Here is a 15,967-nt window from a genome sequence, read left to right as displayed (position 1 = left end):
TTCCACAATGGTTGAACTAGTTTCCGCTCCCACCAACAGTGTAAAAATGTTCCTATTTCTCCACATCCTCTCCAGCACCTGTTGTTTCCTGACTTTTTAATGATCGCCATTCTAACTGATGTGAGATGGTATCTCATTGTGGTTTTGATTTGCATTTCTCTTGATGGCCAGTGATGATGAGCATTTTTTCTTTTCTTTCTTTTTTTTTTTTTTTTTGAGACGGAGTCTCGCTCTGTCGCCCAGGCTGGAGTGCAGTGGCCGGATCTCAGCTCACTGCAAGCTCCGCCTCCCGGGTTCACGCCATTCTCCTGCCTCAGCCTCCCGAGTAGCTGGGACTACAGGCGCCCGCCACCTCGCCCGGCTAAGTTTTTGTATCTTTTAGTAGAGACGGGGTTTCACTGGGTTAGCCAGGATGGTCTCGATCTCCTGACCTTGTGATCCGCCCGTCTCGGCCTCCCAAAGTGCTGGGATTACAGGCTTGAGCCACCGCGCCCGGCCCGAGCATTTTTTCATGTGTCTGTTGGCTGCATGAATGTCTTCTTTTGAGAAGTATCTGTTCATATCCTTCACCCCCTTTTTGATGGGGTTGTTTGATTTTTTCTTGTAAATTTGTTTGAGTTCTTTGTAGATTCTGGATATTAACCTTTTGTCAAATGGGTAGATTGGAAAAATTTTCTCCCATTCTGTAGGTTGCCTGTTCACTCTGATGGTAGTTTCTTTTGCTGTGCAGAAGCTCTCTAGTTTAATTAGATCCCATTTGTCAATTTTGGCGTTTGTTGCAATTATTTTGGTGTTTTAGACATGAAGTCCTTGCCCATGCCCATGTCCTGAATGGTATTGCCTAGGTTTTCTTCTAGGGTTTTTATGGTTTTAGGTGCCACATTTAAGTCTTTAATCCATCTTGAATTAATTTTTGTATAAGGTTTAAGGAAGGGATCCAGTTTCAGCTTTCTACATATGGCTAGCCAGTTTTCCCAGCACTATTTATTGAATAGGAATCCTTTCCCCGTTTCTTGCTTTTGTCAGGTTTGTCAAAGATCAAATGGTTGTAGTTGTGTGATATTATTTCTGAGGGCTCTATTCTATTCTGTTGGTCTATATCTCTGTTTTGGTACCAGTACCATGCTGTTTTGGTTACTGTAGCCTTGTAGTATAGTTTGAAGTCAGGTAGCATGGTGCCTCCAGCTTTGTTCTTTTTGCTTAGGATTGTCTTGGCAATGCGGGCTCTTTTTTGGTTCCATATGAACTTTAAAGTAGTTTTTTTCAATTCTGCGAAGAAAGTCATTGGTAGCTTAATGGGGATGGCATTGAATCTATCAATTACCTTGGGCAGTATGGCCATTTTCACAATATTGATTCTTCCTATCCATGAGCATGGAACATTCTTCCATTTGTTTGTGTCCTCTTTTATTTTGTTGAGCAGTGGTTTTTAGTTCTCCTTGAAGAGGTCCTTCATATCCTTTGTAAGTTGGATTCCTAGGTATTTTATTCTCTTTGAAGCAATTGTGAATGGGAGTTCACTCATGATTTGGCTGTCTGTTTGTCTGTTACTGGCGTATAGGAGTGTTTGTGATTTTTGCACATTAATTTTGTATCCTGAGACTTTGCTGAAGTTGCTTATCAGCTTAAGGAGATTTTGGGCTGAGACAATGGGGTTTTCTAAATATACAATCATGTCATCTGCAAACAGGGACAATTTGACTTCCTCTTTTCCTAATTGAATACCCTTTATTTCTTTATCCTACCTGATTGCCCTGGCCAGAACTTCCAACACCATGTTGAATAGGAGTGGTGAGAGAGGGCATCCCTGTCTTGTGCCAGTTTTCAAAGGGAATGCCTCCAGTTTTTGCCCATTCAGTATGATATTGGCTGTAGGTTTGTCATAAATAGCTCTTACTATTTTGAGATACGTCCCATCAATACCTAATTTATTGAGAGTTTTTAGCATGAAGAGCTATTGAATTTAGTTGAAGGCCTTTTCTGCATCAATTGAGATAATCTTGTGGTTTTTGTCTTTGGTTCTGTTTATATGATGGATTACATTTACTGATTTGCATGTGTTGAACCAGCCTTGCATCCCAGGGATGAAGCCCACGTGATCATGGTAGATAAGCTGTTTGATGTGCTCTGGATTGGTTTGCCAGTATTTTATTGAGGATTTTTGCATCAATGTTCATCAGGGATATTGGTCTAAAATTCTCTTTTTTTGTTGTGTCTCTGCCAGGCTTTGGCTCAGGATGATGCTGGCCTCATAAAATGAGTTAGGGAGGAGTCCCTCTTTTTCTATTGATTGGAATAGTTTCAGAAGGAATGGTACCAGCTCTTCCTTATACCTCTGGTAGAATTCAGCTATGAATCCATCTGGTCTTGGCCTTTTTTTGGTTGGTAGGCTATTAATTATTGCCTCAATTTCAGAGCCTGTTATTGGTCTATTCAGGGATTCATCTTCTTCCTGGTTTAGTCTTGGGAGGGTGTATGTGTCCAGGAATTTATCCATTTCTTCTAGATTTTCTAGTTTATTTGCATAGAGGTGTTTATAGTATTCTCTGATGGTAGTTTGTATTTCTGTGGGATCGGTGGTGATAACCCCTTTATCATTTTTTATTGCTTCTATTTCATTCTTCTCTCTTTTCTTCTTTATTAGTCTTGCTAGCAGTCTATCAATTTTGTTGATCTTTTCAAAAAACCAGCTCCTGGTTTCACTGATTTTTTGAAGGCCTTTTTTGTGTCTCTATCTCCTTCAGTTCTGCTCTGATCTTAGTTATTTCTTGTCTTCTGCTAGCATTTGAATGTGTTTGCTCTTGCTTCTCTAGTTCTTTTAATTGTGATGTTAGGGTGTCAATTTTAGATCTTTCCTGCTTTCTCTTGTGGGCATTTAGAGCTATAAAGTTCCCTCTACACACTACTTTAAATGTGTCCCAGAGATTCTGGTATGTTGTGTCTTTGTTCTCATTGGTTTCAAAGAACATCTTTATTTCTGCCTTCATTTCGTTATGTACCCAGTAGTCATTCAGGAGCAGGTTGTTCGGTTTCCATGTAGTTGAGTGGTTTTGAGTGAGTTTCTTAATCCTGAGTTCTAGTTTGATTGCACTGTGATCTGAGACACAGTTTGTTTTAATTTCTGTTCTTTTACATTTGCTGAGGAGTGCTTTACTTCCAACTGTGTGGTCAATTTTGGAATAAGTGCGATGTGGTGCTGAGAAGAATGTATATTCTGTTGATTTGGGGTGCAAAGTTCTGTAGATGTCTATTAGGTCTGCTTCGTGCAGAGCTGAGTTCAATTCCTGGATATCCTTGTTAACTTTCTGTCTCGTGGATCTGTCTAATGTTGACAGTGGGGTGTTAAAGCCTCCCATTATTATTGTGTGGGAGTCTAAGTCTCTTTGTAGGTCTCTAAGGACTTGCTTTATGAATCTGGGTGCTTGTACTGGGTGCATATATATTTAGGATAGTTAACTCTTCTTGTTGAGTTGATCCTGTTACCATTATGTAATGACCTTCTTTGTCTCTTTTGATCTTTATTGGTTTAAAGTCTGTTTTATCAGAGACTAGGATTGCAACCCCTGCTTTTTTTTTTTTTTGTTTTCCATTTGCTTGGTAGATCTTCCTCCTTCCCTTTATTTTGAGCCTATGTGTGTCTCTGCATGTGACATGGGTCTCCTGAATACAGCACACTAATGGGTCTTGACTCTTTATCCAATTTGCCAGTCTGTATCTTTTAATTGGAGCATTTAGCCCATTTACATTTAAGGTTTATATTGTTATGTGTGAATTTGATCCTGTCATTATGATGTTAGCTGGTTATTTTGCTTGTTAGTTGATGCAGTTTCTTCCTAGCATGAATGGTTTTTACAATTTGGCATGTTTTTGCAGTGGCTGGTGCCAGTTGTTCCTTTCCATGTTTAGTGCTTCCTTCAGGAGCTCTTGTAAAGCAGGCCTGGTGGTGACAAAATCTCTCAGCATTTGCTTGTCTGTAAAGGATTTTATTTCTCCTTCACTTATGAAGCTTAGTTTGACTGGATATGAAATTCTGGGTTGAAAATTCTTTTCTTTAAGAATGTTGAATATTGGCCCCCACTCTGTTCGGGCTTGTAGAGTTTCTGCCGAGAGATCCGCTGTTAGTCTGATGGGCTTCCCTTTGTGGATAATCTGACCTTTCTCTCTGGCTGCCCTTAACATTTTTTCCTTCATTTCAACTTTGGTGAATCTGACAATTATGTGTCTTGGAGTTGTTCTTCTTGAGGAGTATCTTTGTGGTGTTCTCTGTATTTCCTGAATTTGAATGTTGGCCTGCCTTGCTAGGTTGGGGAAGTTCTCCTGGATAATATCCTGAAGAGTGTTTTCCAACTTGGTTCCATTCTCCCCATCACTTTCAGGTACACCCATCAGACGTAGATTTAGTCTTTTCACATAGTCCCATATTTCTTGGAGTTTTGTTCATTTTACTTTTTTTTCTCTAGACTTCTCTTCTCACTTCATTTCATTCATTTGATCTTCAATCACTGATACGCTTTCTTCCAGTTGATCGAATCAGCTACTGAAGCTTGTGCATGCGTCACGTAGTTCTCGTGCCTGGTTTTCAGCTCCATCAGGTCATTTAAGGACTTCTCTACACTGGTTATTCTAGTTGGTCATTCATCTAATCTTTTTTCAAGGTTTTTAGCTTCTTTGTGATGGGTTTGAACATCCTCCTTTAGCTCAGAGAATTATGATCGTCTGAAGACTTCTTCTCTCAACTTGTCAAAGTCATTCTCTGTCCAGCTTTGTTCCATTGCTGGCGAGGAGCTGCATTCCTTTGGAGGAGAAGAGGTGCTCTGATTTTTAGAATTTTCAGCTTTTCTGCTCTGGTTTCTCCCCATCTTTGTGGTTTTATCTACCTTTGGTCTTTGATGATGGTGACGTACAGATGGGGTTTTGGCTTTCTGTTTGTTAGTTTTCCTTCTAACAGTCAGGACCTTCAGCTGCAACTCTGTTGGAGTTTGCTGGAGGTCCACTCCAGACCCTGTTTGCCTGGGTATCACCAGTGGAGACTGCAGAACAGCAAATATTGCAGAACAGCAAATGTTGCTGCCTGATTGTTTCTCTGGAAGCTTCATCTCAGAGGGGCACCCAGCCATGTGAGGTGTCTGTCTGCCACTACCGGGAGGTGCCTCCCAGTTAGGCTACTTGGGGGTCAGGGACCCACTTGAGGAGGCAGTCTGTCCCTTCTCAGATCTCAAACTCTGTGCTGGGAGAACCACTACTCTCTTCAAAACTGTCAGACAGGGACATTTAAGTCTGCAGAAGTTTCTGCTGCCTTTTGTTCAGCTATTCCCTGCCCCCAGAGGTGGAGTCTACAGAGGCAGGCAGGCCTCCTTGAGCTGCGGTGGGCTCCACCCAGTTTACCTACTCAAACCTCAGCAATGGTGGGTGCCCCTCCCCCAGCCTCGCTGCCACCTTGCAGTTCGATCTCAGCCTGCTATGCTAGCAATGAGTGAGGCTCAGTGGGTGTGGGACCCTCTGAGCCACGTGTGGGATATAATCTCCTGATGTGCCATTTGGTAAGACCATTGGAAAAGTGCAGTATTAGGGTGAGAGTGACCCGATTTTCCAGGTGCCATCTGTCACAGCTTCCCTTGGCTAGGAAAGGGAATTCCCTGACCCCTGTGCTTCCCGGGTGAGGCGATGCCTCCCCCTGCTTCGGCTCTTGCTCGGTGGCCTGCACCCACTGTCCTGCACCCACTGTCTGATAAGCCCCAGTGAGATGAACCTGGTACCTCAGTTGGAAATGCAGAAATCACCCGTCTTCTGCATCACTCACACTGGGAGCTGTAGACTGGAGCTTTTCCTATTCGCCATCATCTCCTCCAGTATTTCATCTCTTGGTAAAGAGGAGTCCCCCACCCGCATTCAGTTGCCAAGTCATAAATTTGACTGTCTACTTAGACTCCTCTCTCAAGCTTTGTTGTGTGACCTCCTCGGTGGTTATTGACTTGTCCACATCTCTTCATCCCTGTCACCATCAGCCTTACCTGGATTCCTGCAATGGTATCCCACACTACTGGGAGCCCTGGAACAGAAATGCCCCAGCAGGGTGGGGAGGATCTTGAAAGTGCACATCCAATTGCAGCACCCTAGGTTTCAAGCCTGAGGGTGGCTCCCCATTTTTCAGGCTACAGACAGACCTTGCAGTGTGTCCTAGAAGGAAGGGAGTAGGTAAGGTGCTGGGCACTAGAGTCAGCAGGGACGAGAGGAAGGAAGGTGGAAGGGAAAGTAGACTGGAGGCCCGAGATGTTCATGGTCAGGTGGGCACCCCGGAGCAAGGGTGGGATCTGGCAGTGGGAAGTGTGATCTGGTTTTTCCAGGTGTTGGGCACCAAGGAAGCAGGGGCCAGGAGTGGCACCAGGGTCACTAGAGAGGAAAGCCCAGGGGTAAAGAGGCCTAGCATCTTCCATAAAGATGTGGAAGGCCCCCAGGCTGACAGCAGGGTTGGCTGGAGAAGGAGGTACTGAATCTGGAGGCAGAGATTTTAAGGCATGAGGGAGAGGGGGAAGCTGGAAGGTTGGCCCTGCCCAAAAGCTGGGGCTGTGCCTGTGAAAACAGGGGATCCCAGGATAAGGCAGATGGTGGCCCCCTGAATCTGAGGGCTGTTAGGGATAGGCAGCCTTCTTGGAGAGGGGAGCTGGGTTGCGATGTCCTCTGCTGATAGAGGACTTTCAGGTGAGGCCAGGAGAGGAGGGAAGCAGAAAGGACTGGTGGCAGGGAGGGCTTCGATGTTGGAAGAAAGGGGCAGGGGCAGTGACCAGACTGGCACCTCAAGGCTGGGGACACTGGCTGCTGGCTCAGTGCACCTGTCTTTTCTATGTTGTGGCAGAGGCTCCTGCTGGCCAAGGGCTGTATCCCAGAGCAAGCTGGCCTGCTTGGGGACTGCTCAGCCTTTTGCCCTTGTAGGCATGCACAGAGACCCTGGGCATGCAAGGGGCAACAGGCACACATGCATGCACCCCAGGTTTGGCCTCATGGTTTTTCTGTCATTAAGCAGGGCCTTGCATCCTAGAGTGATTCCCTGGGGATCACCAACCACCCTGAGCTGTGGCTATCCTGTAGCCTTGGGATGTCATAGGACCTCAGAGCCCCAGAGGCACAGAAGTGACCCTGGATAACATGCCCTCTGAATGTTGGCTGGCCTGCTGGCCAGAGGGAGCTGGACCTGCCCATGGTCGGCACTTGCACCTCTGAGCTAATTTGTATTAATTCAAGTCTAAAGGAGCCCTTAAATAAAGGGCTACAATCTCAGAGCCCAGAGATGGCACTCTGGCACATTTTTGGCTCCTGACCCCAGATTAAAATGACACTCTGCCTTCTACCTCATGACAATAAACCTGCACCATGAGGAAATGTTGTTTTGCACAGAGATGCACGAATGTTCATCTGCGTTTCAGCCTGGAAACAACCTTCAGATGCTGGGCTGTGGTGTGAGCATTAGTCCCCCTTCCTCCCTGCCTCCTCCTCCTGGGGCCGGATCATCTTCCACACATCCAAGGGGCTGTGTAGGAGGGCTCCCTCCAAGCACTGGGCCTGGGCATCTGCTTTGCCTGGAGCTCGTTTCCACATCCAGAATGCCCCAGGGCCGTGGCTTGATCCAGAGCCCGGGAGAGCTGAACTGGGTACAGGGAATTGCCCCCCGCAAAAGAATTTGGGAATTCAAAATCACACATCCAATGGGGGCCACACTATGGGCCTCAAAAGCTTAGGACTTCCTCAGGAGGGAGCTACCGGCCTAAGGGGAACTGGGCAACCCTCTCCTAGGACTGGATTTCTGTACCTTTCTGGACTGTGCCCTAGAAGGCCTGCGTGGATTGTGCTTAAAGAATTTGGCCAAATCCAGCTGTCATGGGTCCTATATGGGGCTCCCAGGAGAGCGTGTCTGTTCCTCCACTGCTGCTCTCAAGGTTGCTCAGCTTGGACCTTAGATGGCACCAGCTTATGGGCCGGCCTGGAGGTGGGAGGCCCAGCCAGGTCTCCCCGCAACTCTTCTGCACAGGCTTTGGGTTCTACTACCCAGTGTTCCTCCCTTCCCACTAAAAACCTGATCTGCAGACCACATCTCATCACAGCTTTTCTCATGAGGATTTACTGCTTTCGTCTTAGTCCTTGGGAAAGAAGTTCTGCCTCTGTTTAGTGGGGAGGAAGGCATTAAGAAAAAAAAAATCTTGGCTGGGCACGGTGGCTCACACTTGTAATCCCAGCACTTTGGGAGGCCAAGGTGGGTGGATCATAAGGTCAGGAGATCGAGACCATCCTGGCTAACATGTGAAACCCCCATCTCTACTAAAAAAAAAAAAAAAAAAAAAAAAAAAAAAAATTGCCAGGCGTGGTGGTGGGTGCCTGTAATCCCAGCTACTCAGGAGGCTGAGGCAGGAGAATGGCGTGAACCTGGGAGGCGGAGCTTGCAGTGAGCCGAGATCGCGCCACTGCACTCTAGCCTGGGCGACAGAGCGAGACTCTGTCTCAAAAAAAAAAAAAAAAAAAAAAAAAAAAAAATCTCAGCTCTTTTGCAATTAATCCAAAAACACTTATTTTCTTTTCCCAAGGAGAGATGGGAGGCATCTGGTGTGCATTCACCCCTGCAGGCAGTGCCAAACCGTTCCGCACGCAGGGCAGCCTGGGACTCTTGGACTGTCTCTGTTTCCCAGGTTACCCCAAACTGTCCAAACTGTACTGCCTTGTTTCTTAGCTCTAAGGACCTCCTTTCCTAGTACTAAGCCAGTAAACAGTCTCTGTGCTCAGGGTCATTGGTGGTTGAAGGTGGTGGCATGGGGCAAAGGCCTTGAGAGTTGGTCACAGCTCTGCCATTGTGTTGGAGTGTGACCCTGGCCAAGATAGTTTGCTTCTTTGAGCCTGTGACCACTCATTTTGAAATGGGAAGAATGATAACACCTACCTACCTTGAGGTTATGTCTGTGAAATGTCTAGGTAGGTGAACATGCATTGAGTGCCTACTGCATGCAAGACTCCAGAGCAGGAAGAATGAATAAGGAGTCATACACGGTGCTCCCAGAAATGGGCAATGTAGTGGGGAGATAAGAAAAATGCCCATTTCATATGGGGCAAGACTGAGGTTACAAGACAGGGACCTACCTGTGAAGACGGGGCCCACAAGGACCAGGGAGCCACATTCCTCTCGGCCCTCTGTATACTCACTCCCAGGGTCGTTCTCCTACTCCTCCTGGGCCTGGGGCAGAGAGCATTCAGGGCTGGCCCTCAGCTGAGAAGCAGGAGCAGGATGCCCTGAGATGACCACACAGTCAGGTTGGGGTTCAAGTGGAGTGGTCACCTCAGACCTGAGAGAATTGACTGAGAGTGGATGTCAGACATTGGTGAAGCACTGTTAAATGGATCCAGCCCTCAGTCTGGGCACAGTTCTGATTCACTTCATTAATTCATTAGTTTATCCAACCAACCAACCAACCCACCCACCCACCTACCCTTATTGAGCATCTGCCTTGTGCCAGGCATGGCACCAGTTGCTGGGGACAGCTGTGAACTGGGCAGAATGGACCTCTGTCCCTGGAGCCCACCCAGCCCAGCAGCACCCTCGCCTACCACAGTGTCCCTGCCTTGCAGACGCTCATCATTGCTGTGGGACAGACAGTCTACACTGTGGCCTCTGTGCTCCTCCTGCTCTTCCTCCTCATGTACATCTTTGCTATCTTGGGCTTCTGCCTGTTTGGATCTGCAGACAAGGGTGACCATGATAACTGGGGGAACCTGGCTGCGGCTTTCTTCACGCTCTTCAGCTTGGCCACGGTACTGTGTTTGGGAACAGTGGTGAGGGCAGGGGCCTTGGGAAGGGACAGCCTAGTTGGTGTGAGTGTGTGGACATGTGGGGCCTCACATGGGGCTTTCCTCATGTCCAGGTACTCATTTGGGCCCAGGGAAGCTGGGGTCTGTTCCCCATCACAAGCCAGCACCCTGCACAGGGCTCCATCGCTCTAGGCCTGTGATTCCTTAGAGTGCTTCTACATGTCTCACAGGGCGATCAGACTTTGCAGAGTTCTCAAATAATAATTCATTTGGATTCAGTTTAATTTATAAATGAAACCCATGTCACATAGCCTTTTGGGGAACCGGCTGTCACAAATCCACCTAGAAGAAGCATGTAAAACCCAAATCTAGAAATCTAGATTCTGCTGGACTCTGGAAAGAGTGGGGTCTTTTCAAAGGTGGGCCTGGCAGAGAGGCAGTGTCTTTCTGGGAGGGTTGGGAGGCCTTGAGAAAAGAGACCTCGAGGCATGTTGGTCAGTAGCATCCCCAGCCAGGTGTGCTCTGCATTCCCAGGCCATCACGTATGTGCTGGAGCCAGTGGACTGAGAGGTGTTGAGGGGATGACGTGGAAGAAGAGCCACCCTCCTCCTCAGTGGGCCTGGCACTCCCCTAGTGTAGGTGAAGGGGAGGCCTGTGCCACTGGGCCTGGGCCCTCAGCATACTCTGCCCTGTCTGAGCAGGTTGATGGCTGGACAGACCTGCAGAAGCAGTTGGACACTCGGGAATTTGCTTTGAGCCGGGCATTCACCATCATCTTCATCTTGCTCGCCTCTTTCATCTTCCTCAACATGTTCGTGGGTGTGATGATCATGCATACGGAGGTGAGGCCCCGCCTGTGAGGATCGGAGGTCAGGGCAGGTGTGGCACGTGGAGCTGTAGGGCAAGTCTCCAGGGAGGACCTGGAGCTGTGTAGCTGTGACTTCCCAATGAAGTGGAGTAGAGGAGGCCAGTTGGGCCTGTCCCTCACCCGGCCCAACTCTCCTTCCTGAGCCAGTGCATTTGCCTTGCCTGCTGATGGTGGTCAACAGGACGGTGGGGCCTAGGAAGCCTCTGCAGCTGCAGTTGGCAGCTTGAGTGGGGGCTGGCACTGTGTGGGGAAAAGTGCTCCTGCTGAGGGCCTGAGCAGTGGTGCAAGGCTGAGGAAGAGGAAAGACTGGGTCTGGGCATGTAGCAAGAGCCTGTAGTTGACCTCCATTGTGTGACTCTCTAGGACTCCATCAAAAAGTTTGAGCGAGAGCTGATGTTGGAGCGGCAGGTGACGCTCATGGGAGAGAAGCAGGTGATTCTGCAGCGGCAGCAGGAGGAGATCAGCAGGCTGATGCACATACAGGTGAGTGGCCCCTGCAGGCAGGTGGACAGATGGGTGGATGGATCATCAGGCTGATGGGATGGTGAGGAGGAGGGGCCGTGGTGCCTGTGTAGAGAGCAGGTGGCCTCAGGCACCTGCAACCTTAGGTAAGACAGCCGCCTTCCTCCCATGTTTTATAGAATCAGCCTTTACTGTTGGCATTTTTGTGTTTCACTGGACCTCTCAGAGTGTTGAGTGCTGTGATTATAATATCTCCCTCTGTTGTGGGCAGACCTATACTGCTGGGCCCTTTGGGGCCAGGCAGTCTGTTTTGAGGCTTCTTCCTGAGGGCTCACTGGGTGCCAGGCAGCCATGGCCCCAGGCCACTGAGTGGACAAGGATGCGGAGGCTCTGATAGAGTGTCAGACAACCTTGGTTTTCTCAAGTTCCTTAAACCAGAGCAAGAATGAGCAAACCAGGCTGGAGATTTTCTGTCAAGCATGATGCAACCATGAGGGACCAGGGTGAATTTTCCCTCTGAGCCTGAGTGCTCTGAGCCTCCCATGCTGAGCCTCGGGTGCTCTGCTAGGCCTCCCTCCCTTTTTGGGTGCATCCCTCCTTGGCCTCTTCTCTGGGGTGGAGACATGTGCCTGTCTTCACCGTGCCAAGGTTTGCCCAGGGTTGGGAGAGGCTGCGCTGAGCCTCAGTTGGACTTCATGTGCTGCCTGTCCTCAATGGTGACCGCCTCACCCAGGAGTCCAGGTTCAGAAGGGTCCAGGATGAAGTTGTGACAAGGCTGAAGCTTCCTTCCAGGACCAGGGTCAGGCCGCTGCCTGCGGCCCATCCTGGAGGTTCTCCATGCCTCTGTGCAGCTCGACTGTCACCTTCTCATCACTGCTCTCTCATTATGCTTTCCTCTCTAGGAAAATGCTGACTGCAGAAGTTTCAGTGAGCTGGTGGAGAACTTTAAGAAGACCTTGCACCACACTGACCCCATGGTCTTGGATGATTTTGGCACTAGCCTACCCTTCATTGATATCTACTTTTCCACTCTGGACTACCAGGACACAACTGTCTACAAGTCAGTTCCAGCCCTAGCCTTCCCTGGTCCCTGGGGCTTCCTCGAGGTCGGGCTGTGTCAGGTGCCCTGGGAGAGTGAGGGGGATGATGACTGAAGTGCTGATGTGGCATGGCTTTCTTGGGGGTACAGCATTCCATGTATACACAGGGGCTGGGCTGCTGTGTGGACAGGCTGTGGCTTGGGGGAATCTGCCCCTCCTGCCCCTCCCCAACCCACCTTGACTTGTATGTAAATGCCAGCTCCTTAAAGTCTCCAGGCCTCTCCTCACTAACCCCTTTCCAGAGTGCAGAGGAAAGACCACCGGGTAGTCTCAGCTTCTGGCCTGGTTGTGCCACTACCTTCCTGTGTGGCCTTGGGCAATTCTCTGCCCCTTTCCCATCTGTCACATGAGGGGCTGCTGGGCTGATTCAATGAAAACAGTGTGTGTGAAGCTCTGCACCTGGCCTGGCCCAGGGCTTGTGCTCAGTGTGAGTCAGCTGGGATTATGAGCAGCCATTACTGAGCAGGAAGGATGTAAAAACCTGGTTGATGGCTGGACAGGTTGTGGGCATCAGGAGCTATGGTGGGCTGTGGGCACTAGGGAGCTACAGTGGGCTCTTCAGTGAGGACAGATATAATTAGCCTGGCTTCTCAATGAAAGCCGCTTGGAGGGCTTTAGAGATGGGCGAAACCAAAAAGGAAGGAGTTGTTGGGGAATGCCCACTTTTGGCCCAATAGGGGGTCAGTCACTGTCTGGGCAACTCCACACAGTTACTTCTCTCAGGACCTAAGAATTTATTTCCAACCTGACACATGAAGTAAAATCCCTTGCTCCAGGGTACCCCAGGCAGAGTAGCAGATCCAGGATTCCAACCCAGCCTGATCTGGCCTGAAGTCCTTGCTCTTCTTTGACCCTACACCTGTGCAGGTGCAAACGTGTGGTCAGTGGGGCTAGGGGGTCCTGGAGCCTGCCCCTGACCTCAGATCTCATCTCCTCCTGCTCCATTTTGCAGGCTTCAAGAGCTGTACTATGAGATCGTGCATGTGCTGGGCCTAATGCTGGAAGACTTGCCCCAAGAGAAGCCTCAGTCCTTGGAAAAGGTGGAGGAGAAGTAGCTGGGCATGGGGACACCCATGTGCTGAAAGCCTTGCAGACTATGACAGGTCCCTATTAAACACACGCTTTCTGAGTTGTCCTCTCCAGAGTTGCTATGATTATGGCATTTCCCCACCTTTGAGATCGGGCCTGGATAGGTGCTTATGAAATGTGATTCCCCAGAGCCAATCCCCCATCCCCCACCACAGGACATGCAGACCTAAGGAATGGGGAGCGGGAGGCTCAAGGCTTGTCCTGGCCAGAGGCCACATCCAGGGCCCATGCTGGCTCTAGGCTCCCTGGACCTAGCAGCAAGGACCTGGGGAAGCTGCCTGAGGACCACAGACCAAGAGGACCTCCAGCCACCCTCCAAGGCACATGGCCCCCTTGAACTGGTGTGGCCCTGCGGGTGTTCTCATACTGACAGAGTCACATCTCTCTCTGTGGACCCACTGCTGCAGAGACCCCTCTTTGGAAGGCTACACTGATTTCCCCAAGGCTCACCCCAAGGAGTGCTGCTAAGACTGGCAGGATTCTGTTGTGTGGGCCTGGAGCTCAATCTGGGGGAGTAGCCTGCTGGCAATGCCAGGGCACCTTGCACAGAGCCCGGGGAAGGTTGTTTCATCAGCACTGTGTGCTGCTGCCTCATATGGTTAAGTAGGACTCTTCACTTAAAAGGTGGCATTTTCTCTGTTATTCCTAGCCATATGACTACCAGGGCCATCAACGCCCTGGCACCACTCTGGCTTAGCCATGATGGAGCCATCTGAAGGCCCCAGCAGGGCAACACAGCACAGATGACACTCCTTGCTCCAGACTGGCCAGCCCAGAGGCCTGGCAGTGCCCACTCTACACCATTGCTGGGGAGTATGCCTGAGGCTGTCACCTTGGCAGTGCCACCTCATACAGAGGAGGAGGTGTATTCTGGGACTGGCACCTGTAGCTGGGTGCAGAAAGGCCCCATCCCCACACTGGGGATTCAGGTTAGCAGAAAATGCATGGGGTAGCATGGAGAGTGGCTGCACAAAGAGTCAGGCCTGGGTGGTGGCACCCCTGAAGCCACCACCACAGGCTGTAGGAACCTGTCCTCCTGGTTTCATCTATACATCTGACTGCTATCTACTGAGCTATGCTGGGTGCTGGGGCTTCTATGATGAGAAACCCATGGTCTCGCCCTGGCCCTCTTGGAGTTCACAGTTGTGTAGGGAAGACAGTCATCCAGCCACTGAGGAAGGGACAATCATTGAATTCAGAGTGGGGGGATTGCGTAGAGAGAATCAGGGACACATGAAAACAGTGTGGAAGAAGGATGGCTCTTCAGGGTGAGACCTGTTGAGGTGCTGTGGGGGAATCCTCTGAGGGCAGGAAATGCAGCCTGGCCACTTCCTGCACGGAGACAGCTTTGTGTCCATGCCCTGAAGCTGGGCTGGGGTAGATAGGGTGTTTGTGCCCCTCATGACAGGGGGAGTTGCTCTGGGTCTGACATGTCCAGGGAAGACGCTGGGCTCGGGGCTTCCAGGGGTGCTCTTGTGGGTGCAGCCCCATTAGCAGGGCAGGCAGGCCCCAGGCAGTGGCTCCAGTTCAGGGCCAGGGCAAAGCAGACATTGCCAGCTGCTCACACAGGGTGTGCCAGCATAGCCATGGGAACGCTAAAACATATCCAGCTACTCTCATCAGGAATCCTGGGAATTGCCCTAGGCATCTGAGAGTGAACAGAGATGTAAAAATTGGCTGCAGTGGGGCAAGGTAGAAAGTGCCATGGTTTTGGAGTTGGGAGACCTGTGCTCCCTCATAGGGAGACCTTGGGCAAAGTGTCTGGTCTTTCAAGCCTCACCTGTTTCCTGTGAGAAATGTGATGATAAAACTGACCGGGTACAAGGATCAAATCTCTGTAAGGTGTGAGAAAAGAGGTAGTCAGCTTATGGTTCACCCTTCCCCACTGTCAGCCCTCACCTCTGCTGGGGCACCTGTAGCGGGCTGTGCTGGTCAGGGGCTGAGAGGGATGAGGCCAGCTTGATGCTGCTGCTGGTGGGGAAAGTACGGAGCTGAGAGCAGGACGCAGAGGTCAGGAACTGCACAGGGGTATGAATGGGTCCCAGGATGGAGCTGGTTCAGAATGGGCAGATGGCACGTCAGATCTGAAAGGCCTAGATCCCATGCCTAGGGAGGCAGACTTTGGGCACAGCCACCAGGGTGTGGTATGAGAGGGTGCATTAGTCCATCTTGTGTTGCTATTAAAGAATACTGGAGGCTGGGCAATTTAAAAGAAAAGAGATTTATTTGTCTCATGGTTCTGCAGGCTGTCTGGGAGGCATGGCACCAGCACCTGCTTCTGGTGAGGCCTCAGGAAGCTTCTACTCATGGTGGAAGGCAAAGCGGAGCCCGTGTGTGTCATGTGGTGAGAGAAGGAGCATGAGAGAGGGGAGAAGGGCTGCCAGACTCTTTTAAACAACCAGCTACCATGTGAACTAACAGAGTAAGCTCTCACTCATCACGAAGTGGGGACACCAAGCCCGTCATGAGGGAGCCGCCCCCATGATCCAACACCTCCCACTAGTCTCTACCTCCAACATTGGGAGTCACATTTCAACATGAGATTTGGAGGGGACACACATCCAAATTATATCAAAAGGCAAGCTGCCTTTAAGGGCACAAGAAGGCTTTCAGACAGCAAAGAGCTGGTGGGGGCAGAGGTGACGTGCACAGGGCCGGCCCA

The 15,967-nt window shown here is 49.9% G+C and overlaps 2 protein-coding genes across 3 annotated transcripts in view; one reads left to right on the top strand and one right to left on the bottom strand.

The window, feature by feature from the left end:
• CATSPER3 (cation channel sperm associated 3) overlaps positions 1-13,356 on the top strand; it is a 49,193-nt gene extending 35,837 nt beyond the window's left edge. For both annotated transcript variants that reach the window (XM_050792842.1, XM_050792841.1), the window contains 5 exons: positions 9,607-9,789; positions 10,488-10,628; positions 11,018-11,137; positions 12,019-12,176; positions 13,169-13,356. In XM_050792842.1, the coding sequence (XP_050648799.1) occupies positions 9,607-9,789; positions 10,488-10,628; positions 11,018-11,137; positions 12,019-12,176; positions 13,169-13,271 (705 nt within the window). In that variant the 3' untranslated portion in view covers positions 13,272-13,356. The remainder of the gene's footprint in view (positions 1-9,606; positions 9,790-10,487; positions 10,629-11,017; positions 11,138-12,018; positions 12,177-13,168) is intronic.
• Positions 1-15,967, bottom strand: part of SAR1B (secretion associated Ras related GTPase 1B) — a 1,003,791-nt gene that overhangs the window by 402,114 nt on the left and 585,710 nt on the right. The gene's annotated exons all lie outside the window — the stretch shown is intronic.

The sequence above is a fragment of the Macaca thibetana genome, chromosome 6 (assembly GCF_024542745.1).
Source record: "Macaca thibetana thibetana isolate TM-01 chromosome 6, ASM2454274v1, whole genome shotgun sequence".
In the NCBI taxonomy this organism is placed as follows: Eukaryota; Metazoa; Chordata; class Mammalia; order Primates; family Cercopithecidae; genus Macaca; species Macaca thibetana.
Note: the sequence above shows the minus strand (reverse complement) of the source record. Positions and strands in the feature narration are given on the sequence as shown.